The sequence below is a fragment of the Oryctolagus cuniculus genome, chromosome 6 (assembly GCF_051225735.1).
Source record: "Oryctolagus cuniculus isolate XC-2025 breed Fujian yellow rabbit chromosome 6, ASM5122573v1, whole genome shotgun sequence".
Classification (NCBI taxonomy): Eukaryota; Metazoa; Chordata; class Mammalia; order Lagomorpha; family Leporidae; genus Oryctolagus; species Oryctolagus cuniculus.
The window spans coordinates 2,510,067-2,535,254 of record NC_142872.1 but is presented as its reverse complement, the minus strand read 5'-3'; the positions used below and the strand labels follow the sequence as shown (position 1 = coordinate 2,535,254).

General features: G+C 58.3%; 1 protein-coding gene and 1 non-coding gene across 8 annotated transcripts; one reads left to right on the top strand and one right to left on the bottom strand.

Annotated features, from left to right (window-relative positions):
• Positions 1-2,039: 2,039 nt before the first annotated feature.
• On the top strand, positions 2,040-24,882 carry ZNF496 (zinc finger protein 496). 7 transcript variants are annotated; one of them, XM_070075749.2, is made up of 9 exons: positions 2,091-2,547; positions 3,298-3,424; positions 3,659-4,087; positions 4,242-4,413; positions 5,463-5,539; positions 14,029-14,161; positions 14,579-14,683; positions 16,255-16,368; positions 16,882-19,644. In XM_070075749.2, the coding sequence occupies exons 3-9, from the start codon at positions 3,698-3,700 to the stop codon at positions 17,517-17,519; spliced, it is 1,629 nt and encodes a 542-aa protein (XP_069931850.2). In that variant the 5' UTR covers positions 2,091-2,547; positions 3,298-3,424; positions 3,659-3,697; the 3' UTR covers positions 17,520-19,644. The 7 variants fall into 7 exon arrangements, with proteins under 7 accessions (XP_089190863.1, XP_089190862.1, XP_089190860.1 ...); XM_089334734.1 differs by lacking the exon at positions 3,298-3,424 and having other exon boundaries at positions 2,073-2,547; positions 16,899-19,644; XM_051829713.3 differs by lacking the exon at positions 3,298-3,424 and having other exon boundaries at positions 2,085-2,547; positions 14,050-14,161.
• Positions 18,836-22,629, bottom strand: LOC103345959 (uncharacterized). Its single transcript, XR_016234992.1, has 2 exons — positions 22,479-22,629; positions 18,836-22,260 (listed from the first exon to the last, which is right to left on the bottom strand). It is a non-coding gene; the product is annotated as an uncharacterized LOC103345959 (transcript).
• Positions 24,883-25,188: the final 306 nt, after the last annotated feature.

Below are 25,188 nucleotides of genomic sequence, written 5' to 3'. Positions count from 1 at the left end.
AGAGAAGGAAAGCAAAAAAAAAAGCTAAGTAGCGCATTAGGCCCAGGCTCACCATCCTCTCAGTTTTTCTGCCCAGTGAAGTAAGCTGCTGCTTCGTGCTCTTTCCCCAACCTCTGCCCAGTGACATGGTTGGGGGGGCACCCCGCCCCCCCACATTGTCCCAGTACATTCCCTGCTATTGTTCTCCAGCCCCTCTCACCTATGGAATTATACTGTCATTTCTTTATTGTCCACCTGTCTCCCCAGGGTAGGATGGGCACTGTGATGCAGCAAGCGCTGGTGGCCTCTGGTGCAGAGGAAAACAATTCCCACAGCCTCCAGTGTGCTCACCTCCAGCTGACAGCCCCTCCCTGGCTCACTGGCCACCCTCTCCAGGCCCCCTCCATCCAGAGCTGAGCTTGGTCAACTCCTCAGTCTCAAATGTGACCGGAAGTAAGGCCTGCCCTGCTCTCCCACTGCCAGCCCCTCCCCAGCACTCCTGCCTCTGGACGCTGCTCCACTTGCTTCCCTCTAGGGCACACATCACTCACGTCATTGCCTTTACTCTTTTTTTTTTTTCCCTCAGAGAGAGAGAGTGAGAGAGAGAGAGCGCGAGAGAGAGATCACTCCCTAAAGGGTCACAACAGCCAAGACTCTGCTAGACTGAAGCCAGGAACCAGGAGCTTCCTCTTAGTCTCCCACGTGGGTGGGAGTCCAGGGACTTCGCCATCTTCCGCTGTTTTCCCAGGCATATCAACAGGGAGCTGGATTGGAAGTGGAGCAGCCAGGACTCATGGGGCGCCAGCATTGCAGATGGCTGCTTAACCCTTTACCCCACAACGCTGCCCAGACTCTACTCTTGTTTCCTGGCCCTTGCCCCTTCCCACCAGCAGCCAGTTGTGTTCAGGATGCCCAGCATGGCCTGGAAGGCCACCAGGACCACAGGTGCCTAGCAGGTCCTCAGTGCAGGTTTGCTGAACGACTGAACCATCCCACAGACCACAAAATGCAGTTGGCAGCATCATCCCTGTTTCTTGAGGAGGAAACCGAGGCACAGAGGAGTTACAAGGGCCTGTGGTCATCTGGCTAGGAAATGACGAGGCCCCAGGAGTTAGCCCAGGTGCTGACTCAGAACCCAGACTCTGACCTCTGAGCTGAGCTAAATGCAGAAGGAACACAGAGGAGGGGCTTGGCAGGGAGCTGTCTCAAAGGGGAAAGATCCTAACTGCTGGTGGGACCAAGCTGATGGCGGCAACCTCAGAGCCCTACATTTTACCTACTTTAGAACTACAGGGTGCGGAGCAGCGAGCACCAATTCCAGTCCCCTAGAGCTGGTCCCAGACTACTACTCATGGACGAGCACACCAGCTGTGACCAGCACCTGAGTCCAGGTGTGGCTCCTGGCAGGTGCTCTTACAGGGCCCTTCTGCATCCAGCATAGCCCCTGCCACTTGGTGGAGAGCCAGGCCAACTGGGGTCTGGCTGGCAGCCCAGGAGGAATCGCTGTCCACACAGGAGCCCCACTCCTTCCCTAAGGAGCCAGAGGATCCCAGCATCTAACTAGTGCTGGCGCCCATTGCAGTCAATGCAGGAGGGGAGGAAGGGGCTCAGGCCCAAGGCACCAGGACAGCCATGGCCACTGGGCCTCTGGTATCCAGACAACCCTCCACCTACTAGACCAGGCCACTTCTAGGGAGGAGGGCTTCCCACTGCTTGCCCTTGAGGGTCTGAAGGAGTCTGCCTTCCCTCTCCTCTCCTTGCCCTGGAGGGGGACAGAGGATGGAGCAGGGCGTGGAGCGCTGGCCACCCGGACTCAGGGCCTGACAAACCGGCTGGCCCGGGGAAGCCCCATCTGAAACGTGGGTGACAGCACCGGGGCAGAGACCCTAACTCCTTCACCACCTCCTGGGGTCCAAGTCTTGTCTCCCCTCCGCCCCTCGGCTGAGCCAACGGCCGCGCCTTCGGGACTCGCGGAGATCAGGCGGCGGTGGAGCAGGGAGGGGGTGGGAGAGGCCTTCCTGCGCCCCCAGACCGCCCTCTCCGGGAGTGGGCGAGGGGCACCGGGAGGGGAAGCGCCCCTGGCCCGCCTTCCCGGGACGTGGGCGAGGGGCACCAAGGAGGGGAACGGCCCGGGCCGGCGCGACCCCCGCCTGGGCCCTCGGCACGCCGGGGCCGGGGCCCGGGCGGGGCGGGGCGGGCCCGGCGGTGTCGGGTGTCGGGTGTCGCCCCGCGCACACCTCGGCCGGGGGCGGGAGCGAACCACTGAGATGCGGAGACCTCCGCCGTCCTAGAGCGGAGCAGGAAGTGTCCCGGGGGAGGGCGCGCGGGGTCCGGCCTTTCCGCGCCTCGGCGTCCGCGGGCTCGGCGGCGCCCAGCGGCCGGGGGCGCGCGGCTGGCAGCGGCGGGGCGGGCGCGAGGCGCGGCCGCGCGGGCGGCGCCGGCCCGCAGCGAATCGGGCCCTGCGGGGAGGCCTCACCGGAGAGGATCAGCGGCGGCCGCGGCCGGGGGCTGGATCCGGCGCCGTGCGAGGGGCCCGGGTGGACGCCGGGGCCGAGCCAAGGCCGCGAGGTGCGCGGGGTGGGAGGAGAGTGCGCTCCTCGGAGGATCCCGGCGACCGCGGCCCCCGGGGCCGCCCCTCGCGTCTGCCGGGCCGAGCTCGCGCCAGGGGCCGGGGGACAAAGGGGCGAGGGGCCTGGGTACTGGGGCTGCAGGTGTGGCTGGGAGTCCCGGGCCGGTGCGGAGCGCGGGCAGGTGGCGCCGACGGGTCACAGCCGCTGGCCCAGTGCCCGCTCCGTGCGCCGGCTGCACTGCAGAGACCTGGGTGCCCATCGGAGGTTTTGCAGCTGCTCTGGCCTCATGGGTCCTCCTGCAGAGCAGGAGCCAGGCCCGCACGGCCTCCTCACCGGGACGCCTAAGCGGCGCTCACGCCCAGGTGTCAGTGCAGAGGGGGTATGAGCAGCAGATACCGGGCAGGGCACCGTGCCGCCACCTGCCCGCCCACTTTTCCGGTGCTCAAGATGTGCCTCGGAGACCCGCGCTCAGCTGCAGTGGCCTCAGGTCCCCCCCGACGGCAGCGGCTTCTGCGGGGCTGTGCCTCCTGCATTACAGCCTGGGATTCAGGAGCTCTGAGCCCGCCGTGGGAGTGCGGCGTCCCTGCCTGCGCGGGAAGGACTGTGGGTGGAGCCCAGAGCAGGGACCAGGTCTCTGGGTGGGGACAGGGCGACTTCAGATGGGGTAGATGTCCGAGTGAGTTGGACGCCAGACTCGTGGGAAGACCTGGTGCTAGGTGCCTCCCTGTTTTTCTGTGGCAACCTGCAGGTGCGGCCTCTGGTGACCTCCGGGTCCGGCCCAGGCTCTTCCCAGCCGCGCTGCAGCCCAGGGTGGGGTGCTCCGAGTGTGTAGGCCCGCAGGGCGAGGGCAGCCACTGGAGCTCCGAAGCTTCAAGGTAGAGGGCTGGGCACCCGTGGGTCCTGTCCAGATCGACCTGCTCTCCCGAGGGCCACTGGAGGCTCTTCTCCCGCTCCCGCACCCCTTCCACCCCCACGGCATTAGGGACCCAGGCGGTGGCACTGTCTTGTGTCCAGAAGGGTTGTTACGCACTCCAGGGCTTTCCCGACCCCCTGCCCCAGGCGTGACCCCGGGACCCAGCGTCGAAGCCGCGATTTCTGTTTGGAACCAGGTTTGTCTTCGGCCGCTGACCCCGTCACTGCAGCTGGTCATGCCCACGGCGCTGTGCCCCCGAGTCTTGGCTCCGAAGGAGAGCGAAGAGCCCCGGAAGATGAAGAGCCCCCCAGGGGAAGACCCCGGCCCTCGCGCCGAGCCGCCCAGCCCGGAGTCCTCCCGCCGCCTCTTCCGCCGCTTCCGCTACCAAGAGGCGGCGGGGCCGCGTGAGGCGCTGCGCCGCCTGTGCGAGCTGTGCCGGGGCTGGCTGCGGCTGGAGCGGCGCAGCAAAGAGCAGATCCTGGAGCTGCTGGTGCTCGAGCAGTTCCTGGCCATCCTGCCCCGAGAGGTGCAGAGCTGGGTGCGGGCGCAGGAGCCAGAGAGCGGCGAACAGGCAGTGGCCGCGGTGGAGGCGCTGGAGCGCGAGCCGGGCCGGCCCTGGCAGTGGGTGAGCTGGCGATCAGCCCCGGTCCGCGTGTGGGAGGGGCCACTGCACCTGCCCGAGCCCGGACGGAGCCTGGGGTGGGCAGCTGTGGAGTTGTGGTGAGCCCCAGCCCCGGTGTGCTCTGCCTCAGTCTGAAAAGCCCCCTCTGGGGTTGCAGCTCAAGCACTGTGAGGACCCCGTGGTGATTGAGGATGGGGAGCAGGAGCAGGAGCAGCTGCAGGCGGAACCGCACAGGGACCTTGCTGGGGGCCCAGACACCGAGCCCGTGGCCCTGGCTCAGAGCCCGGGGCTCCCAAGCAGACCTCCAGGCCAGCTCAGTGGGGACGCAGGTACGCAGCCCCTGGCGGCCCTGTGTGGTGGGTGTGGGCTTTGTTAGGGTGGTGGCTCTTGACTCCCCTGGCCCCTGAGGAGCTGTGAGCCATTCCCAGAGTGTGGGTCCGTCCCTCGGACGATGGACTCAGAGCCTTATGGGGACTTCTGCCCTCCCAGAGGGAGCGCTTGCAGAGGTGGGTGTCTTGGAGGTGCATCTCTGGACCGTGTCCACAGCTGTGGCCTGAGCTTCCGGGAACCTGTGGCCCCAGCTGAGCGGTGGCCTGCAGGGTCCTTGTGGTGTTCCAGGGAGGCACAGGGAGGTGGCAGGCCCAGGTGTGGTTCCAGTGCCATTGGATGGGAGGAATCCTGGTTGTGCAGTAGTCTGGGAGGCCAGGGGTCTGTGCTGTCATCCTTGGCATTGTAATCAGCTTTTCACTAGAAACAAAACACCTGTTAAATCCACATGCAATACTGTACAGGATTCTGCATGGTTAAGGTGAGGTGGGTGTGTGAATTCCAGGGCTGCTCACTGGGCCCAGGCAGGGGCTCTGTCACTGACTTAGGAGGGTGGGCACCTGGGTGTGTTCCAGTCTGGGTAGGTCTGGGCTCACCCTCTGGAGCTTTACCTCCTGAAACAGCCCTTCAAGTGCAGTCACAGCCTGTGCTGCTGTAGGGTTGGAACCTCAGCATGAACTTGGGAGCACATCTTGCCAGAGTCAGTGTCTGTGTATACGGCCTGGGCCAGGCAGGGAGAGGCCCTGAGTGTGGGGGCATCGTCCTGGACCAGGCAGGGAGAGGCCCTGGAGGTGTGTGGGGGACACCCTCCCAGGCTGGGTAGGGAGAGGCCCTGAGGGTGTGGGGGGAAGGGAGAGGCGCTGGGGGAGAGTGGGTAGGGTATCGTCCTGACCCACGCAGAGAGAAGCTGTACATGGGGGAGTGTATCATCTTAAGACCCTCCCTGCAGACGAGCTGTCTGCTGGTGCCATCCCCTGGTCTCCTTTGCCAGACAGCCCTGGAGTGGGACGGGGACTGGCTCACTGGGACACCCTCGTCTGGTCTCTTTCAGTTCTGCAGGACATGCCAGTTTTTCAGGAAGAGAGTATGCGGGGTGCCCCCCAGGTGACCGCCCTTCAGCTGCCTCCGGTGAGTGATCTTTGCAAGTCTTGAAACCTTGCTTCTTGTACCTCACAAGGTATTCAGCCCAGCCCAGAAGAGGTGAGACAGGTGGGTCTCAAGCCCTCCTCCCACTCTGCAGGCAGTGATGGCTGATCCAGGCGACTTCAGTCCTGTGTCCTTAGGGCATGGCCTTGGTGTGCCCAATACCATGTCCTATGGGGCTTGCTTGGGCTCTGCAGAGATGAGGTGGTGCTGGCCAGGCAGGTACACTGGGTCCTTCTTGCCCCGTCACTGTCTCAGCTGTGACGTCCCATCACAGAGCCTCTCCTCCAAGCGCTTGGTTGGCTGGTGTGGCGTCATCTGCTTCCACGGGAGCATGGGCTCCGTGGACGTGGGCACTTGCTTCATTGCACGCTCCCTGGCCAGTAGGAAACTGAATGAAGAATAGTGGATGAGCTACAGGCTGAGGATCCCTTGTCTGAGGTGCTTGGAACCAACAGGGTTTCAGGTTTTGTGATATTTGCACCCACAATGGTACTTCAAAAAGCTCATGAAAATGGAATTAAAACACAAGTTTTGGGTAGACTTTACCGCAGTGGTTAAGGTGCTGCTTGGGGCACCTGCATCCCATATTTGGGTGCCTGGTTCCTGTCCTGCTGCTCTCCATCCAGTATCCTGTGAGTGTGTGCCCTCAGAGGCAGCGTCCATGCCATCCTCGTGGGAGGCCCAGATTGCATTCCAAGCTCCTGGCTTCAGCCTGGCCCAGCCCTGGCTGTTGAAGCATGAGCCAACAGGTAGATCTCTTTCTTCTCTCTCTCTTACTGTCTCTCTGCCGTTCAGATAAAAATGAAAATAAATAAATAGAAACTTGAAAAGGGAATAAAAGACAAGTTTATTTTGATGCCAAAGCATTTTGAAGTCCATGCATACGCAGAGTCTTCCCAAAGGTCATGGAAGATATGTGCCGTGAGAGACCCACGTGGAGTTCAGAATGATTTTGCCCCCAGACGAGCTTCTGTGTCAAGTCTGTCTTCCCAGGGCCATTTCTGGGTGGGTTGTTCCTCCTAGGCATGCCCAGAGCCCTACACCCTCTGCCTGCCGAGCTGCTCTGAGTGCCAGGTTCCCGTGTTCCTCCTAGTGACAGTTGCTGTTGTTCCTCACAGAGGAGCAGCACCAAGTGTCTCCAGCAAGCCCTCAGGGGAGCTCTGTGTCTTCCTGGGGCTCCACCTCCTGTGCAACAGCATGGGAAGGTGGGGTTGGCCATGCCCACCCTTAGCAGCAGGCCCCTTGAGCCCCTCCTCAGGCCTCTGGGTCAGAATGGGATAGATGTAGGATTTACTAGGTTTTCTGTTTCTATTTTCAGCTCTTTGGAATTTATTTCAAGCAGGGGGCAGGATCGGGAATGGCAAATCCCTTCAGTTCCCCACCCTCCCCCTTCTTGCCCTCTCTGCCCTGCTTTCCCCCGGCGCACCCCACGCTTCCTGAGTCTACACAGCTGCATGCAGGCTGCCCTTGGTGGCTTGCTCACATGACGACTGGCTTCCCAGACAAGCACTGCAGTCACCACGGGGGATTTCACCCGGAAGCAGAAGCCCCCTGGCATCCTCGCCTGGCACATGTCCTGTTCAGGATTTCCGGAATGTCCTGGGGGCGGTGGTTCTTGAAGTGGTAGGAGGCAGTGGTGATACAGATCTCTGGGGGTCGGCAGTGGGCACGCCAGCCAAGTGGGTCCTGAGCCCCGCGTGGATCGTGTGGCTGGTCACTGGGATGGGGGTCTGAGTTATTTTATACCTGTTCCCTGGGGAAGAGAAAGAAACCGAGATCTTTCATCCCCTGGCTCACTCCCCAGATGCCTGCAACAACTGAGGCCGGGCAAGGCCAAAGCCAGGAGCCTGGAACTCAGTCCAGGTCTCCCACATAAGTGTCAGGGACGCAAGTGCCTGAGCTGCCACCTGCTGCCTCCCAGGGTGTGCAGAGCAGGAAGAGTTATCAGAAGAAGAGCTGGGACTGTAATCCAGGCCCTCCATACGGCATGTGGGCGTCCCGAGAGCATCTTAGCTGCTGCCCTGGTCACCCACCACATAGGTGTCTGCTTTTCTGTTACATCTTTTAATCTTCATCGACTTAAGGTTGTTTTGTTTTAAAGATTTATTTATTTATTTGAAAGTCAGAGTTACACAGAGGAGAGGCAGAGAGAGAGAGGTCCCCCATCTGATGGTTCACTCCCCAGATGGCCGCAACGGCCGGAGCTGCACGATCTGAGCCAGGAGCCAGGAGCTTCTTCTGGGTCTCCCCTGACAGGCACCCACATTTGATGCCGGCACTCAGGCCAGGGCGTTCACCCGCTGTGCCACAGCACTGGCCCCCGACTTAAGGTTTTAAGATAAGTCTATTCTCTTTAAAATCTGTTGAGCCATGACTTGCATACACAGTAGGTGCAGTTTGGAGTTGCTCATGAATGGGTGCAGCTGTGTGGCTGCCACAGTCATCAAGTCCCCGAGACACCTGGCAGCGCAGCTGTGCCCCATCCGGGCCGTCGCAAGCGTCTGTCCCTAGACCAGTGCCCCGTCTGAGAACTTCGTATGAGTGGCGTTGGATGTGCTTGGTAGTCTGCATCCCGTCCTGCCCCGGCCGGTGCACAGCTGCTGTCTCCCGGTGGGTGCTCTTTTATCACCAGGTGTGTCCATCACATGTCTGAAGTTGTCTGTCCATTTCCCCGTTGGTGAGGAGCTGGTCACTTGCACCCCAGCTGTTGTGCGCGTGTCTGTGGCCTGGGAGAGCTGCATGAGGAGCCACCTCTGTGGGATTGTCCTGTGGTCTCCCAGCAGAGGGCAGAAGGCCAGCTGGTCATAGCCTCAGCAACTCTTGCTCTTGTCGGAAAATGTAGGCCTTTAAAGGGGATCTTTGGTGTGGCTTTAGTGTGCATTTCCCCGCTGACTGAATGATTCATTAGTTACATTTATATGAAGGATCTTCATAAACTTCATGGAAAATGTAATATGGGAAGACTTTCCTGATACCAAAGCAAACAGCTTTTGTGTGTGTATGTGTGTGTGTGTTTAAAGATTTATTGACTTGAAAGGCCGAGTTAGGGAGAGAGCTCGATCTGCCATCCACTGTTTCACTCCCCAAATGGCTTCAGTGGCCATGTCTGAGCCAGGCTGAAGCCAGCAGCCTGAAGCTCCATCCAGGTCTCCCACATCTGCTGCTGCTTTTCCAGGTGCATTAGCAGGGAGTTGGATTGGAAGTCGAGCAGCCGGGACTTGAACCAGGGACATCAGTGTTGCAGGTGGTTGCTTAACCCACTGCACCACAACACTGGCCCCCGAACTTAACCTTTAATTCCATTGTCCACAAACTTTGAAGTACCTGTGTGTGTGTATGAAGGAGCTTGAAAAAGTTCATGGAAAATGAAATTAAAAAGTAAGTTTAGGGTCAGACGCTGTGGCATAGTGAACTAAGCCTCTGCCTGTGGCGCCAGCATCCCATATGGGTGCTGGTTCTAGTTCCAGCTGCTCCTCTTCCCATCCAGCTCTCTGCTATGGCCTGGGAAGGCAGCAGGACATGGCCCAAGGGCTTGGGTCCCCGCACCAGCGTGGGAGACTGGAAGAAGCTCCTGGCTCCTGGCTTCCAGTCAACCGAGCTCATTTGGAGAGTGAACCAGCAGATGGAGGACCTTTCTCTCTGTTACCTGAAGTAAATAAATCTTTAAAAAATGTTTTTTGTAAAAAAGTAAGTTTAAGGCAGGTGTGGAAGATACGGATGGAGCTCCAGGGTTTGATCTGACCCAGCCCTAGCTATTGTAGACATTTGGAATGTGAGCCAGCAGATGGAAGATCTGTCTCTCTGCCTTTCAAATTAAATTAATTAATTAAAATTAAAGGAGATAAATTCCAGAAAATTTATTAAAAAATGTTTATTTTGATGCAAAAATTTTTGAAATCCATGCAGTTTTCTGACTTGTGGCACTCTTCGGTATTAGGGTCAGGCACACATATTTTGGAAAAATTTTTATTTTTGATTTTTTTGATGCTTATAAATGCTATATTTGGATTTTTTCATTTATCCTCCAGGTGCTTGTGACAGTATATAAAAATATGCTGAGTGTTGTGAACTGACCTTCTCAGATGTGTCTGAGGGTTCTGTGGGGTTCTCTGTGACTGGGTGTGGGCATTTCAGCCTCCAGGCTAGGAAGGTGTAATCTGATGATTTTCTGCATGAGGCCCAGAAGGCTGTTGATGAAATATCATCACCCTTCTTTCTGAATCTTCATCATCAAAGTGGGAGTGATGACATGGTGTGTGCATTCTTTGCTATGTTGACCTCTTTCTTACTTTTTAAATCTGTATATAAAGATCTATTATGGGGCCAGCAGGTGGCTTAGTAGGTTAACTTTCCGCCAGTGGCAATGGCACCCCATTTGGGCACTGGTTCAAGTCCCAGCTGGATTGGAAGTGGAGCAGCTGGGATTTCAACTTGCACTCATGGAATGCAGGCCTTGCAGGTGACTGTTTAATTTCCACTGCACCACAACATCAGCCCCATCACATGTGTTTGTAAATGTCTACTGCCTTGGCCTGTGTTTTTCTTCAGGATGGAGGCTTTTCCAGATGTGCCTTGTGGGCTGTGTGTGTGATCTAGGCCATCTGTCAAGCACATTTGCTTCTAGTTGTCATGGGTCTTGATCTCACTCATTCTGTTTCATTACTGTAGGCATTTGTAATATTTTTGTGAAACATCTGCCAATCATTTCTCTTTACTTTTATTCCTGGAAAGATTTTTTTATTTAGTGTTTTGGCTTTTTATTTTGATTTGATTGTGATTGAGGACTAGAACCTACTTTCTGGGTCTAAATAGTCGACCGCCACATCAGGCACATGGGCTGAGAGTCATCTGACTGCCTTGCCTCGTTCTCTTTCCTGCAGGTTAAGTTTTCCTGGGGACCAGTGTTTGCTTCTACACTTTCACATCAGTCCAGTTTTGTTCCTCAATCCAATTTCTTTTTTTCCTAAGGTATATTTATTTGAAAGTCAGAGGTACAGAGAGAGAGAAAGGGACACAGAGAGAGATCTTCCATACACTGGTTCCCTCCCCAGATGGCCATCACAGCCAGCACCGGGCCAGGCCAGAGCCAGGAGCCAGGAGGTTCTTCCAGGTCTCCCACAGAGGTGCAGGGCCACAGGCACTTGGGCCAACTTCTGGTGTTTCCCAGGCCATCAGCAGGGAGCAGGATTGGAAGTGGAGCAGCAACCCCCTGTGGGATGCCAGCACTGCGGACAGAGGCTTTGCCCGCTATACCACAGTGCCAGCCCTCTAAATCCCATTTCTGCTTTCAGAGCCTTTTTATCAGAGTTGCTGTGGCACTGACTTGAGAACTTCCTTGCTGCCCGTCCTGCACTGATGTCAGTGACTGCCTTCCACCACCAGGAGAGGGACACACATTGGGGTTGTTATTAGGTTGGGAGTCTTAAAAAATATTTCCTTATTGGATAAGCAGAGAGACAGAGACAGAGAGAGCAAGCTCCCATCTGTTCTTCACTCCTGAAATATCCTGACGCTGGGAGCCAGGGACCCAATTCCAGTCTCCCATGTGCGGGTCCCATTTCTGGGGTCATCACTGTGGCCTGCCGGGGTCTGCGTTAGCAGGAGGCTGGAACCAGGAGCCAGAGTGAGGGATCCAACACACGCTCTCTGAGGTGGGCCACAGGTTCCCGAACAGTGTCTTATCTGCCAAGCCAAACCCCTGCCCCTAAGGCTTTATTTATTTATTTATTTATTTATTTTTTAATTTTAAAGTTGGAATAGTGTTGGCCTTTCTGTTACAGTACTGAAAACATAGGCACAATTAAAACGACAAACCCGGGGTGCAAGCTTGGCTCAGCGGTTACATCATCGCTTGGATGCCTGCATCCCAGATCATGGTGTTGGGTTCAAGTCCCAGCTCTGTTCCTGGGAGATGCCAGCTTCCTGCTGATCGCACCCTGGGAGACAGCAGGTGATGGCTCAAGTACCTGGGCCCGTGCCACCCACCTGGAGACCCACGGAGTTTCTGATTCCAGCCTGACCCAGCGCTGGCTACTGGGGCATCTGGGGAGTGAACCAGTGGATGGGAGATGAAGCTCTCCACCTCCCTCCCTGCTCCTCCAGCCTTCCCCTCCTCCCCTCCTTCCTCCCCCTCCCCCTCCAGCTTCCATATAAAATGAATACAACTAAGTAAATAAGTAAACCTCAAGACACTTTAAAAGAAAAAAAGGAGCCCCTTGGAAAATGGTAGGAAAAAGAAGTAAGTGAGCTAACAAGATGGACCCAGATTAGCCAGTGCAGCTGTGAAGGTTATTGAACTACTGTTAACTTTCTCTGGTGTTACAGAGCAGTTTCTCAGCCATGGCATTAATATTTTGTCCACATCATTCTCTCTGTCTTGTGGGGCTATGTGTATATTTTATTGCATGGGGCTGTGTGCATTTACTTTTAATTTTTTATTTAATTATTGTCTAATTTATTTGGAAAGCAGAGTTAGAGGGACGAGAGAGAGAGAGATCCTCATCAGCTGGTTTACTCCCCAAATAGCCACAATAGCCAGGGCTGTGCCAGGCCAAAGCCCAGAGGCTGCAGCTTCTTCTAGGTCTCCTACATGAGGGCAGGGGTCCAAGCAGGCACTTGGGTCATCTCCCGCTGCTTTCCCAGGTGCAATAAAGGGAGCTGGATCAGAAGTGGATCAGCTGGGTGTTGCAGCACGCCCAAGTGGGATGCCGGCATCACTGTGCCACCATGCCTGCCCCTGTCTGCCTTGCTCTGGACCTTCCCCTCCTTCTGGGCACCCTGTACGTGGTGACCAGCCAGACTGCCCTCTGCGCCGTGCTCCTCCTGACTGGTTCTTGCTGGTGCACGTGCGTCTGTCCCTGGAGGCTGCCTGTGGGTTACCTCACCCCTTCGCTGGGTGCGTCAGTGCTGCCCTTGCTGCATCCCTTCTCAGGGGGGTGCAGGGAGCCGTTGCCCACCTCACACTGCACCTTCAGAGTAGACTGGGGGTGAGCACCGTGGTGGACTGCGGGTGTCGCTGGGAGCACTGGGAGAAGGCCTGTTCTCACATCCGGCCCTGAGCTGTGTGCTGCTGGGGCTCCTCCCCACCCATCTCCAGCTCACCCTCTCCCCTGGTGCAAGGGTCTGAATGTGTGCATCCCTCAGAATCAGGGTCTGGAATCCTAGTCTCCAAGCAGATGGTGGTAAGAGCCGGTAAGAGACCGCCAGCTGCCTAGCCCCTCTGCCAAGCGGGGACAGTGACAGGAAGGCCGCTGTGACCAGGGCAGGGCCTCGGCCCAGCACCACCCTGCAGGGCCCTCTGCACAGCTGCCGAGGACACCTGGGGGAGGCCGGCCCAGAGGGCAGCAGGTGCCGGCTGACAGACCACGTGTGGGAGTGGCTTTTGAGCCGGGTGCTGTGGAGAGGCTGGAAGGGTCTGGGCTGTGTCCTAGAAAAAGCTGTGTTGCTGTGAATGCCCGGGCAAGGGCTCGGGGCCAGGGGAGCGCCGTCCTCGGGGGCCAACCTCTGGTCCTGTGCGGTGAGAACAGGTTGTTGGTGGACACGTGGGTGGGCAAGGCCTGGTCACACAGGGGAGGGGTTGAGTGGGGGTGCCCCGATCCGTGCCCTGTGGAAGGCACACCTTGTGGGTGATGAACGTGAGACCAGGGGAACGATTTGTGATGGAGTTGGTACTCAGAAGGGAAGCAGAGCCTGAAGATCCGGAACATTCTCAGGCTGTCTGGGTTAAGGAGAATGAGAGTGCAGCTCAGGAGACAGCTGGAAAGGTGTGGCCCTGTGAGCGTGCATTAGAAAGGCAGAGAGAGGCTGACTCCATCAGCTGGCTTACTCCACACATGGCCCCAAGTCCCCGCGCTGTGCCTCCCGGGCGGGACAGCGTCAGTGCAAGAGTTCCTGACTGGTGGAGTCGCTGTCCTGGACCCAGCCTGGGACACTCAGGGACGTCCCAGCTGGGACACTGAGGGGCGTGGGGGCAGGGCCGCCCAAAGCCACAGAGCCTTGGAGGCCCAGATGCAGGCCCAGAGAGGGCTGCTGTCCCGCCCGCAGGTTGGGACTTGTCTGGGACCTGTCCCTCCTGTCCCGCATCTCTCCCTTTTGGAATGTGCCTGATCCCACTCCCGGCAGGAGCAGTCATCTCCACAGTCACACCTGCAGCCACACCTGACACAGGTGCCACCTGCACCAGACGGGGGCTGTTGGGATGCAAGGACCGTGCTAGCCTGCAAGGAGGACGTGGGCCTGGGCTGCCGGGGCTGGAGCGCCAGGGTGGGGACGTCTGTGCCCAGGTTTCATGAATGAACCCCTGACCCCCGTGTGAGGTCCCAGGAGGCAGGACCAGAACCTTCTGCCCCAGGAGGTCCCTGAGCTGAGATGCAGGCCCTCACCAGACGATGCCCGGCTTCTCGTGTCCCTGGTTCTGCGTCTGTCCACAGTGTGCTGTCAGCCCCTGACCCAGGCCTGGCCTCTGGTTCCAGAGCCGGGCTTCTCCCTTCAAGGACATGATCCTGTGCTTCTCTGAAGAGGACTGGTCCCTCTTGGACCCCGGCCAGACTGGCTTCTATGGAGAGTTCATCATTGGGGAGGACTGCGGAGTCTCCGTGACCCCAAGTAAGACCCGGCTCCTGGATGGCGGCCTGGGGTCCCTGCCAGGGTCTCCCTCCCGAGTGCGACTGTGCACCAGATTGGGGGCTGGGGTCCCTGCCAGGAGCTCCCCCCTGTAACAGCAGGAGACTGGAGGTGTATTCAGGTCTGTGCCTGGTGGCTCAGCAAATGTCGCCCTGGCTCCTGCCCCCATTTTAACACCTGTGGCTCAGGCTTCCCGGGTTGTCTGTCACCAGAGGCCCAGCATCCCTGTCTGCTTCTGGCTTCACACCTGCCGGCCTTGAAGGCCCCGGCCCTGCCCCTAGGGGTTCCTGCCCACCACACTCCTCCCCCCTCTCCGCTCAGCTTCTTGGGCTCTGCGCCTGGCTGCGCTGGCCACCTTGGGAGCTGCTCAGTGGGGTGCCTTGCCTTCTCCTGGAGCAGATGACCCAGCCGCCCTGCCAGGCCCCTTCCAGGGAGAGGAGAGTGAGCTGCTGCCAGAGGTGCTGGAGCTGCAGGGGAAGGAAGCACCCCAGGCCTCCCCGACTGGTGAGTGAAGGTTCCAGAACTGGGTGGGCGAGGGGGCAGAGCCAGGCTGTTTCTGGGTTTCCTGAGCAGCCCTCATATGCTGTCTGGGTACTGGTGCCCTGCCCTGTCCCTGTCGCTGTCTGGGTACTGCTGTCCTGCCCTGTCCCTGTCATTGTCTGGGTACTGCTGTCCTGCTTTCTCCCTGTCCCTGTCGTTGTCTGGGTACTGGTGCCCTGCCCTGTCCCTGTCGCTGTCTGGGTACTGGTGCCCAGCCCTGTCCCTGTTCCTGTCATTGGGTCCTAATGCCCTGCCCTGTCCCTGTCCCTCATTTTAACTGAGCCACACTGGGGCCAGGTGTCCCTCAGGTACCCACCCTAGGCCTGGTGCGTGCTAGGGCTCGGGCAGTCCTTCTGTGCCTGGGGCCTGCAGTGCTGGGGCTGGGAAGTCTGCACCTTGGGGGACAGCATGTGCAGGATCCTCAGCATCAGCGCCCCCTGTCGATGGGACTCAAAGATGCCCTGGAGCACATGGGCTTGGGTGCCCACGCCTGCCTGCATCAGCTCTGAGGCCAGCAGCCACGCTGCCATGTGTCCCACCCCGCGCTTTCCATCCTCGCCCTGTGGTCGCCCCCATCCCAGCCACCGCAAGTCCCCACCACCTCCCACCAGTCCAGCTGGGTATTCATAGGCCTGTAGGGAAAGCACCCCAGGGCAGGGGAGGGCCTGCTCTACTCCTGCCAGAGGGAGAAGCGCAGACCAGGGTCAGTACTGATCCTTTCAAAGGCTTTATTTTTGCACAGTTATATTTATTTATTCATTCTTTTGAAAGAGAGAGTTTTGGGGCTGTCCTTGAGGTAAAACAGGTAAAGCCACTGCCTGCAACACGTTCCAGCTGCTCCACTTCTGATGCAGCTCGCTGCTAATGGCCTGGGAAAGCAGTGGAAGATGATGTGGGTGCTTGGGCCCCTGCACCCACGTGGGAGACCCTGAAGAAGCTCCTGGCTTCTGCCTGGCACAATCTGAGCCTCTTGGACAATTGGGGAGTGACCAGCAGATGGAAGAGCTCCCTGACTCTCCCCCTTTGTAACTCTGCCTTTCAAATAAAAAATAAAGCTTTTAAAAAAGGAAGAAAGAAAGAAAGAAAGGCAGTGGTTGACAGAAAGAGAGGAGGATGTTCCATCAGCTGGTTCACTCCCCAAAGGACTGCACCAACCAGGGCTGGACCAGGCTGAAACCAGGAGCCTGGAACTCCACCCAGGTCTGCCACGTGGATGCCAGGGGCCCAAGCACCTGGGCCCTACTCCGCTGCTTTCAGTGGCTATGTTATAGGGAGCTGGATGGGAAGTGGAGCAGCCAGCACTGGAGCCAGTGCTCATAAGGATGCCAGCGCCACGGCCGTGCCTAAACCTTCTGTGCCACAGTGCCGGCCCCTCTTGCTGGCTCTAGACCCGTCCTCGTGGTGCTGGCCCTTTCTGCCTTCAAGCTCACTCATTCAGTGACACTGAGTGGCTCCCGGGGCTGCCCTCAGCTCACAGCCCGGCCCCTGGTGCACCCCCAGTGCCAGACACACGATTTTCCCTTTCCCCTGCAAAGACCTCCCAGCCCTCCAGCTGTTCGAGGTGGAAGAAAGAAGGAAACAGGATGAGCTGCAGGTGCTGGAGTCCCAGGCCTTCCAGCAAATGGCGCTCCCTCCAAGCACCCACCCAGGTACAGCAGGGCTTGGAGCACAGAGTTACACCCATGCATGGTGCATGCACACACACATGTGTGTGGCATGACCATACAACCACATGGCTGCTGGGCTGTGACCGGGTGGGATGGGAGAATGATGGGCTGTGATGGGCAAGTGGGCTGTGACTGGGCTGCAATGGGAGGCTGGGCTTTGCTCAGAGTCAGGCACCTTCCTGGACCCCCTGGGACCTCCCACTGGGGAAGGAAGGTGGTGTATACGGTGTGCCCATGGTTACCACCCTACACAGAGAAGTGCAGGCTCTGAGCTTGGAGGGGCCTCTGTGGCCAGAGGGGAGGGAGGAGAGAAGGGCACAGCATCTGGGCCGTGATGGCTGCTTTGTGGCTCTACCTGTGGTCCCTGCAGGGCCAGCCAGGACCGAGATCACCCAGGAGCACTGCAGGAACAGGTGTCTCTGGGCTTTGAGCCAGGCCTTCTGGGTAGGGTTCTCAGGGGCTGGTGGCACCCCTGACCAGCTTGGTTTCCTGTAGCTGGAGGCGGCCCACAGGTCCTGGAGAACAGCCTGGAGGAGGAGGAGGAGGTGACCATCGAGATCGTGTTGTCCAGCTCTGGGGACGAGGACTCCCAGCACAGCCCCCATGGGCCGCAGCCCTGCCAGGGCAGTGAGGAGATGGCAGGCGAGGTGCCCGCCTCCAGGAAAGCCTACGTGTGCCCCGCGTGTGGGAAGGCCTTCCGCTGGAGGGTCAACTTTGTACGGCACCTGCGTAGCCGCCGGGACCGGGAGAAGCCACGCGTGTGCCCTGTGTGTGGGAAGCTGTTCAGCGAAGGCGAGGACCTGGACGGCCACCTGGAGGCCCACGAGGCCCAGAAGCCCTACAGGTGCGGCTCCTGCGGGAGGAGCTTCCGCCTCAACTCCCACCTGCTCTCCCACCGGCGGATCCACCGGCAGCCCAGCAGACTGGAGCCGGAGAAGCAGAGCGAGGAGGGACTGGGCTTCCAGCGCCGGGAGCCCCTGGCCCGGCACCGCGGCCACACACACCAAAAGGACGCCATGCGGCCCTTCCAGTGCCGCTACTGCGTCAAGAGCTTTGGGCAGAACTCGGACCTCCTCCGCCACGAGCGCGTGCACATGAAGAGGCGCTCCAAGCAGGCCCTAAACTCCTACTGAGGGCTACGGCTCAGCCCCATGCTCCTGCTGCCCCCTGCGCCCGGGCCGTGTCTAGCCCCACCTGCTGCCACAGTAGCCCCACCAGTGCTTGTTCCATCTCAGAGGCCCCTGCACACGGTCGCCCCAGCTGGCAGAGGGCTGGTCTCCATCCTGGGACCACTGGGTCACCAACCAGTCCTCAGCACTAACATTCCCATCTTGCCCTGAGCACGGACCCCAGAGTCCAGGCTGGCTGCTGTCCCTGCCCAACAGGTTGGGTGGGGAGTGGACCCGGTGCACAGCACATCCTGTCTCCAAGGCAGCTGAAAGGCTGTTGGTGGGGGTGGGGTGGGGAGCCCTATGGTGGGAGCTCCAGGGTGCTCAGGGCTGGGAACCCGCCATGGTCCCTTTGGATGTGTGCGGGGGAGTGGGGCTCCCCAGGAAGGCAAAGCTCTCCTTTTTAACTGTTGTGCACCTGCCCCAGAATGCCCCTTTCTCTGCCCAGATGCCCTTGGTAAACATTTGAGTTGGAAGCTGAGCTGTGGTTGTTTGAAAGGACTTAAAGCCCTCCTTGCCCTCCATGTCCAGGAGCTGAACCCCCAGTGAGGGCATTGGCCTGGGGGTGCCGGGCCCCCAGCTGAGGCTTGTCTGAAATCCTGCTCTGCCTGGCTTCAGCAGCGTTCCCCAGTGGGCTCTGCACCTCAGGTGGCTTGGTACAGCAGGAATGCCGGTTACAATTCCCAAGGCTGCAGGTCTGGGGGCAACCTGTCAGCCAGGCTGGACCCTCCTGGGGGGCTGTAGGGGAGATTCTGCCCCAGCTTCCAGGGCCTTCCTGGCAGGTGTGGCTGTTCCTGGCTGTGGTGCTCTGTGAGTCTGTCTCCTGGTTTCCCTTCTCAGAGAGACGTAAGTCACTGTTCCCATATGAACTTGTCTATACCGCAGTTGCAGGGCACACATCCGCCCACACCTGCACTGCTGCCCTCCCTCCTGAGCCTGCTGGAGCGGGATTCAGACTGCAGGGCCTGCCTCCTGGGCTGGTGTCCCCTGCAGGGGGTTTTGGGTCAGGCATGGCCAGCCACGGGCAGTGAGGCTGAGCACCAGGAGCTGGTGCTGCTGCTCCCGGGAGGCAGCTGTGTCAGCTCCGCTCCAGTGAGAAGGCCTGGGGGCTGTGCAGCTGAGCCAGGGTGCCGGGATCAGGTGGGTGTTCCTGTGTCGGGCCCACTGCTGGGCAGCAGGTGGGGTGGAGGTGCCCAGTGCTCCATGTCACCCCGTCACTTCACACCAAGAGGCTTCTGCCTCACACCCAATCAGTTGCAAGGCTTTGTAGCCTCAGTGAGTGCTGGATAGATGGACCCACTGGCCTAGGAACAGGAAGCATGGTCCAACCCTGCAGTCAGACCTCAGAGAACTGGCGAGGCCCTTGGTTTCTAGCAGCCAGGATGGGGATACCCCACACAGAAGTGGGGCCCTCTGAAGTCCACTCTGTGATATCCAGGCCTGGCCCGTGTGTGCCCAGCATGTCCTTGGCCTCAGGAAGGTCATTTCCCCTGGGGCTGTGGACACTTGGCTGGGAGAGAAGCCCTCTGCTCTCCGGTGAGTGTCTTGCCTGCAAGTCGGGCTTTGTGATGGACTGGAGCCCAGAGGAGGCAGTCCCACCCCCCAGGTACTGTCAGGGCACCCAGCTGTGATTCAAAGCCAGGAACCTGGTGGCAGGAAGACCGCAGCCTGTGTCTGGAGAGCCTGCAGGGCTGGGGCACGGCCAGGGGCTTCTCTGAGAGAAGGTGCGGTCCCCCAGCCCGCCAGGCCCGAGTGTGGTGGAGCAGAAGTATCTGCCTTCCCTTGGCCACTGGCATTTCTGGCCTCAGCTGAGGTGGGTAAAATATACAAGGTATTTGTGAGGCAGCTGAAGAGGTGCCTGTAGGCAGATTATTTAGGGGCAGGGGAGGTCGCTGTGGCGTAACAAGTAAAGTCACAGCTGGCAACACCAGCATCCACGTGGGAAACCTGGGTGCAGTTCCATCCTCCTGGCTTTGGCCGGGCCCAGCCCTGGCTGCTGCGGCTATTTGGGGAGTAAACCAATGGATGGGAGATCTCTTTCCCTCTCTCTGTAACTTTCAAGCAAATAAAATAAACCTAAAAATAAAAAGCAGCAATGTGTGTAGTTTTTAAAGATTGATTTATTTACTTGAAAGTCAGAGTTACAGAGATAGAGATCTTACATCCGCTGGTTCACTCCCCAATTGTCCTCAATGGCTGGAGCTGCACCGATCCAAAGCCAGTGGCTTCCTCCAGGTCTCTACGCGGGTGAAGGGCCCCAGGACTTGGTCCATCTTCTACTGCTTTCTCAGGCCATAGCAGAGACCTGGACCGGAAGTGGAGCAGCCAGGATTCGAAACCAGGACGCATATGGGATGCCAGCACTGCAGGTGTGGCAGCTTTCCTTGCTAAGCTGAAGTGCCAGCCCCAGCAACAATGTTTTAAAATAAATTAAAAATAACTATTTGTTTGAAAGGCAAGGTGAGTGGGAGATCTATCTGCTGATGGCCCCATATGCTTGCAGCAACTAGGGCTGGGCCAGGCAGGGGCCAGGAGCCCAGAATACATCCAGATCTCCGGTGTGGGCGGCAGGGACCCAAGCACTTGAGCGAGCATCCGTTACCTCTCAGGTTGCACTAGCAGGGAGCCAGATGGGAAGCAGCGTAGCACACCAATATGGCATGCAGCTGTCCCAAGCAACGGCCTACCCCACAGCACCCCATCACGCACCCCTAAATGTCTCTATAAAAGAGGTTCTTCAGTGACCAACACCTGCAACAATGCTCAAGTTCTTTAGGAATCAGGTACACTCAGATGGAGCCTGAAAGCACAGAGCAGTCAGGCGATCACAATGGGAAGGACAGCACCATTTGGCAGGGTCACGGCCATGCAAGGGAGCTTGTGCTGTGGGTGTGCAATGCTACAAGCATTCCAGGAACCCGGCAGTGTCCCCCAGGGTGCAGAGATGCAGCTTCTACGCTGTAGCTCCTCCACTATGTACATACCTGACAGATCTGTGCCGTGTCACCAAAACCTGTGCCAGAGTTTAAATACCAGCACTCAGAGCCCCAACCGGAAAACACTGCCATGTGCCTGATGGTGACTACTCACGCAATGATTGAATGCTGACAAAGGTGAGACACAGCAAAGTGCAAGAAGACAAGTTCAAGTCAGCCTTTGGAATCAGAAAGGCCAGGTCGAGTCCCTGCCCTCCGACATCATTTACAGCAAGCGTCAGGTGTCGGTTGGCCCCACTGTGTGTCAGCGCTGGTGCCTGAGGCCCTGGGACTCCCCTCAGGTGTGCCTAGCTTCTGCAAAGCTGGTGGCTCCCAGGTGTGTCAGGAACGTTTCCTAAGACAGCTCTGCCTGAGGGGACTTGAAGACAAATGTGCCGTCCACAGGCACAGGTGCTGACCCTGCAGCACTGCTGTCGCCTCGCAGGTTGAAGATGCAAGTTCCAGTGAAAATGTGGGGACATAGAAAAGTTAATACAGAGAAGATGGAGAATGAGAGATCAAAGCAAGTGTCAGGAAGGGGCACCTGCTGCCATGAAGCCCAGCCCTTAGTGTGTCCATTATTTCCAGAAACAGACGGCTTGTTCCTATGAAAATAAGCAACACATTCTTTTGGATGTCTCAGGGATACTAGCCATTAATGTGTCCCGTAGTGATACAGACATCAAAACAAACTTTTATGATAAAGCATTTTGACATTGTGGTAGTATTTTTACATTCCATCTAAAATGCTTTTTATTCTTTTTTTCTATTGTTAAAGATTTATTATTTTACTTATTTATTTATTTGAAAGCTAGAGTTAGTGGGAGAGATAGAGAGGTCTTCCATTTGTTGGTTCACTCCCCATATGGCCACAATGGCTGGAGCTGGGCTGATCGGATGCCAGGAGCCAGAGTTTCTTCAGGGTCTGCTGCATAGGTGCAGGGGCCCAAGGACTGGGGCCATCCTCCACTGCTTTCCCAGGCCATAGCAGGGACTGGATCAGAAGGAGAGCAGCCAGGACTTGAACACACCCCTGATGCCAGCATTGCAGGTGGCAGCTTTACCCACTATGCCACAACACCAGCCCACCAGCCCCTCTTTTATATATTTAGAAGGCAAAGTGAGAGAGAGAGAGAGACCTTCCATCTGCTGGTTCACTTCCCATTTGCCCACCACAGCCAGACCAGGCCAGGCTGGACCCAATATCCTAAACCCAGGGCAGAAAGTGCAGGAGGAGTGAGGCAGTGTTTTTACACCAGGCATCACATGATCTGCCAGATCCTCTTAGGAGAAGAACCTCAGGGAACCTCAAACAGCAAGGTGCAGCTCCAGGAGCTGCAACTAGGAGGGGCCCATGTCCGCGGCACATTTGCACGGGTGGAACACCGCTCACAACCTCAGTTATGGGGAAGCAATGATGAGGAAGCATGAAACTCATGATGCAACATATTTATATTAACTTTAATAAAACTCTACTAGGGAGTTACTAACAGTGACTATAGTTAAATGGGGGAAAAGAGAAAACATAAGAGGGGCAATTAAACTGATACAACGCAAGCCTCAGCTTCACAGCAGGGAGGCCACTGTCCCAGGCACCAGGCTCACAATGAGCTCAGATCTGCTCCTGAGGTTCTAGCACTCGGTCACGAGGGCATCACGATGGTGTTCATGGCCTTGAGGCTGATGTGGGCTTCTTGACAGGGGGCTCCAGCTGGCAGGAGAGGGCGTAGCTAACGGAGAGAGCACAACCATGAGTCCACCAAGAGCCTCAACTCAGGCCTCCCTCCCAGGGCCTGTCCAGGAGCTGCAGTCCTGGGGCCAGAAGTGCCCATGGGACAGGGCCTGCTGTCCACCAGGGGGCCTGGACAATGCCTCCTGCAGCTGCACAGCAGGGAGAGCCCTCCCCACCCCCACACTAGGCTTCACTTAATTCCTGCCCATCACTCACCTCTCCTTCTCCGTGAGAAACTCCACAGACCGGAACCACAGGCCAAACTCCTCATCACGCTTAAAATAATACTTGCTCGCTGCCACCTGCAGTAGTTGGATTTCTTGCAGGACTTTAATTTCCTGGGGATGGAGGGACACACAGGACACTGGGCTAGGAACGCTGTGGGGAACTGGTAGGGGAGGGGTTGTGAGGTTCTGGGTGTTTCCTCTTAAGAGGCCTCCTCCCCTCCAGCCCATGCAGGCCCCACCCTGGCCTCCGACGGGGGTGCAAACAGCCCCTCCCCAGGGGCTTCTCCTTGATTCCAGTCCTCTACCCTCACCCACCCTAGGGATGGGTCTCCCCCTCATGTGCACCCAGCCCTCCTAATAGAGCAAAGCTGCAGGGGTGATGCATGGGGGTCCCGACTGGGGCCACCTGTGACCCCCAGTGCCCTCCTGCCCTGAGTGAGGCCACAGCTGCTCACCTTATTCAGTTTCTGGAAGCTGACATCAGCCTGCTGGAAGGCAAACAGAGTCCATCAGAACCACCCCCAGCCGGGCCCAGCCCCAACCCTCCCCTTCATGAGGCCATCAAGGGGATGTGGGTAGGCAAGGACAAGGATCTGGGTGAGCTCTGGAGAGGGGACCTGCTGTTCTCCCCTGCCTGGTGACAGGAGGGAAACAGAGGCTGGGATGGGCGAGGGTGCTTGGCCATGTCAGTGCTTCCTGACCTTGCTGGGCCCAATTTCTCTCCTGCCCATGGAGCCTACCCGAGGAGAGGCAAAGGAGGCTCAGCCAAGACCTTGTGTAGCTTTGTCCCTCCAGGAAAGGGAGGGCCACCCGGTTGGAGGCCCCGACACTCCCAGGGCAGAGGCAGTGAAGCCCCAGCCCCAGGGATGGCTGTGAGGTTCAGGAGAGGGGGGGCAGCACTGAAGGCTAAGAACGCAGTCCAGGCTCTCCCCACCCCCCCGACCCCAAGCCTCAGGGACCCGGCCCACCCCACCTGCCCCAGGATCACTCACATGCACAGAGTCCCCCATCACAGTGTCCAACATCACCAGGTATTTCAGGTAGGTGCCAAGAAAGGGGACGACTCCCTGTGCCACAGGGGGTGGTGATGAGCACCTGCTCTCAGCTGCCCCCCGAGCCCTGGCCCCAGAGACCCCTCCACCCCAGCTCCTGGACCCTGGCTCATGTCTCCCCCTGGGAGCCATCCATACCTTGGCAGCCTCCCCCATTCTCCATCCTCCCAGCTACTCCCAGGACAGCAGTCACTGCTAGGACTCCTGCTGGGATGTCCAAGGGCACACAGGCTATGTGGCCCCCAGTGCCACCTCAGCCCCAAGTGCACTGAGAGCCCAGCTGCCCCAGGCCCTGGCTCTGGTCTCTCCGGTGGGGGCCACTGAGGCAGTGTGGGGACTGCAGGCAGTGCTGGAGGTAGAGGCCCTGCTCCTGTGGCCCGGGCTCCATTGTGACAGAGGATTCCCCTTGCCCAGGCACACACACCTTCTGTTGTTTCTGCAGCCTCATCTGTGCTCTCTGTGGATTCTTCTCCCGGGCAGCAAGCTTGAAGGCACCCTTCTGCCAGGATCAAGGTCAGGGTCTTAGGGCCTGTCCTTCTGACCCCTGCCCACACCTGGGCCTTCTGCTGGGCCCTGCATGTCTCACCCCTCACCCAAGTGCACTCTGTGCTCCCACCCTCACTGGGGGCACCTTGAGCAAGGGGCCTTCCTGGGTCTGGTCTTTGGCTGGCAAGGGTGCTGGGCACCCCCCCTCACAGCTGTCCTGACTCAGCATCCTACGCCTGCCCTCCCCCTCCTCACTGTCCCCTGGGAGGAAGGCCAGGCCCTGCACCATGCATCACCCTTCCTGGTGCCTCACCGACCCCCTGTGAGCATTGCATAACAGGCTCATCAGCCCCATCCTCTACTTGAGAAATCAGAGGCCTTGGGCAGTGACCAGTCTCCATCAGGGCTCTCTGTGTCCTGGTCCCTGGCCAGGCACAGCCATGGAGGGAGAGGGCCAGGTGATCTCTGGAGGTCTGGCTGAAAGGTGCTGGCCACCCAGTCCCACTGGGCGCTCCCCCCAGCCCCAGCAGGGTTGAGGATGAACCACAGCTTCTGCTGCACATCTCCCCTGCCACTCAGGGAGTGGCCCCCAGGGATCATCTCTGAGTGACAGGCAGGGTCTGCACAGGTTCTGGGTGGTGACACTTTGCTTCCTCCCTACCCCTCAAACACTTGCCCCACCTTCCAGCCCCCCTACCTTGGTGAGTCGATCTCTGCTCAAGCCATTGTCCTTCTCACACAGGCGCTCAAATTTTTTGCAGCTTTTGCTGTGGAGATGGGAAACCAGGAAGAGCTACTCAGTGTGATGGGAGCGTGGTGAGTGCAGCTCCCTATGCTTGAGAGCAAGGAGGATGCACACGGCCCAGGTGAGTTTCCCACTGAGTTCCCTAAGCCCTGGTGCCCAGGAGACAGGAGGGGAGCTCAAGTGGTTCTCCTGGGCCCCTCCCCTCCACTGAGCAGCACCGTTCTGCCTCAAGTTCACCTGCACAGGGAGCTCCGGTGCTGCCCAGGAGCACTATTAAAGAACTGGTGCCTGACAGCAAAGCAAATATCATCCTGTGGCAAAAATTAGGCAGAAGGTCTAGGGGTCTCAAAAGTGCCATTCCCCATGCCTCCCCTTAGAGTCCACGTCTGGCCCCTCCCAGAGTCATGGGGGATAAT

Coding starts and splice junctions, on each gene's coding strand:
- ZNF496 (XM_070075749.2), top strand. CDS start 3,698: ATGCCCACGGCGCTGTGCCCCCGAGTCTTGGCTCCGAAGGAGAGCGAA. Junction 4,414..5,462: donor CCAGCTCAGTGGGGACGCAG/GTACGCAGCCCC, acceptor GGTCTCTTTCAG/TTCTGCAGGACATGCCAGTT. Junction 5,540..14,028: donor CCGCCCTTCAGCTGCCTCCG/GTGAGTGATCTT, acceptor CTCTGGTTCCAG/AGCCGGGCTTCTCCCTTCAA.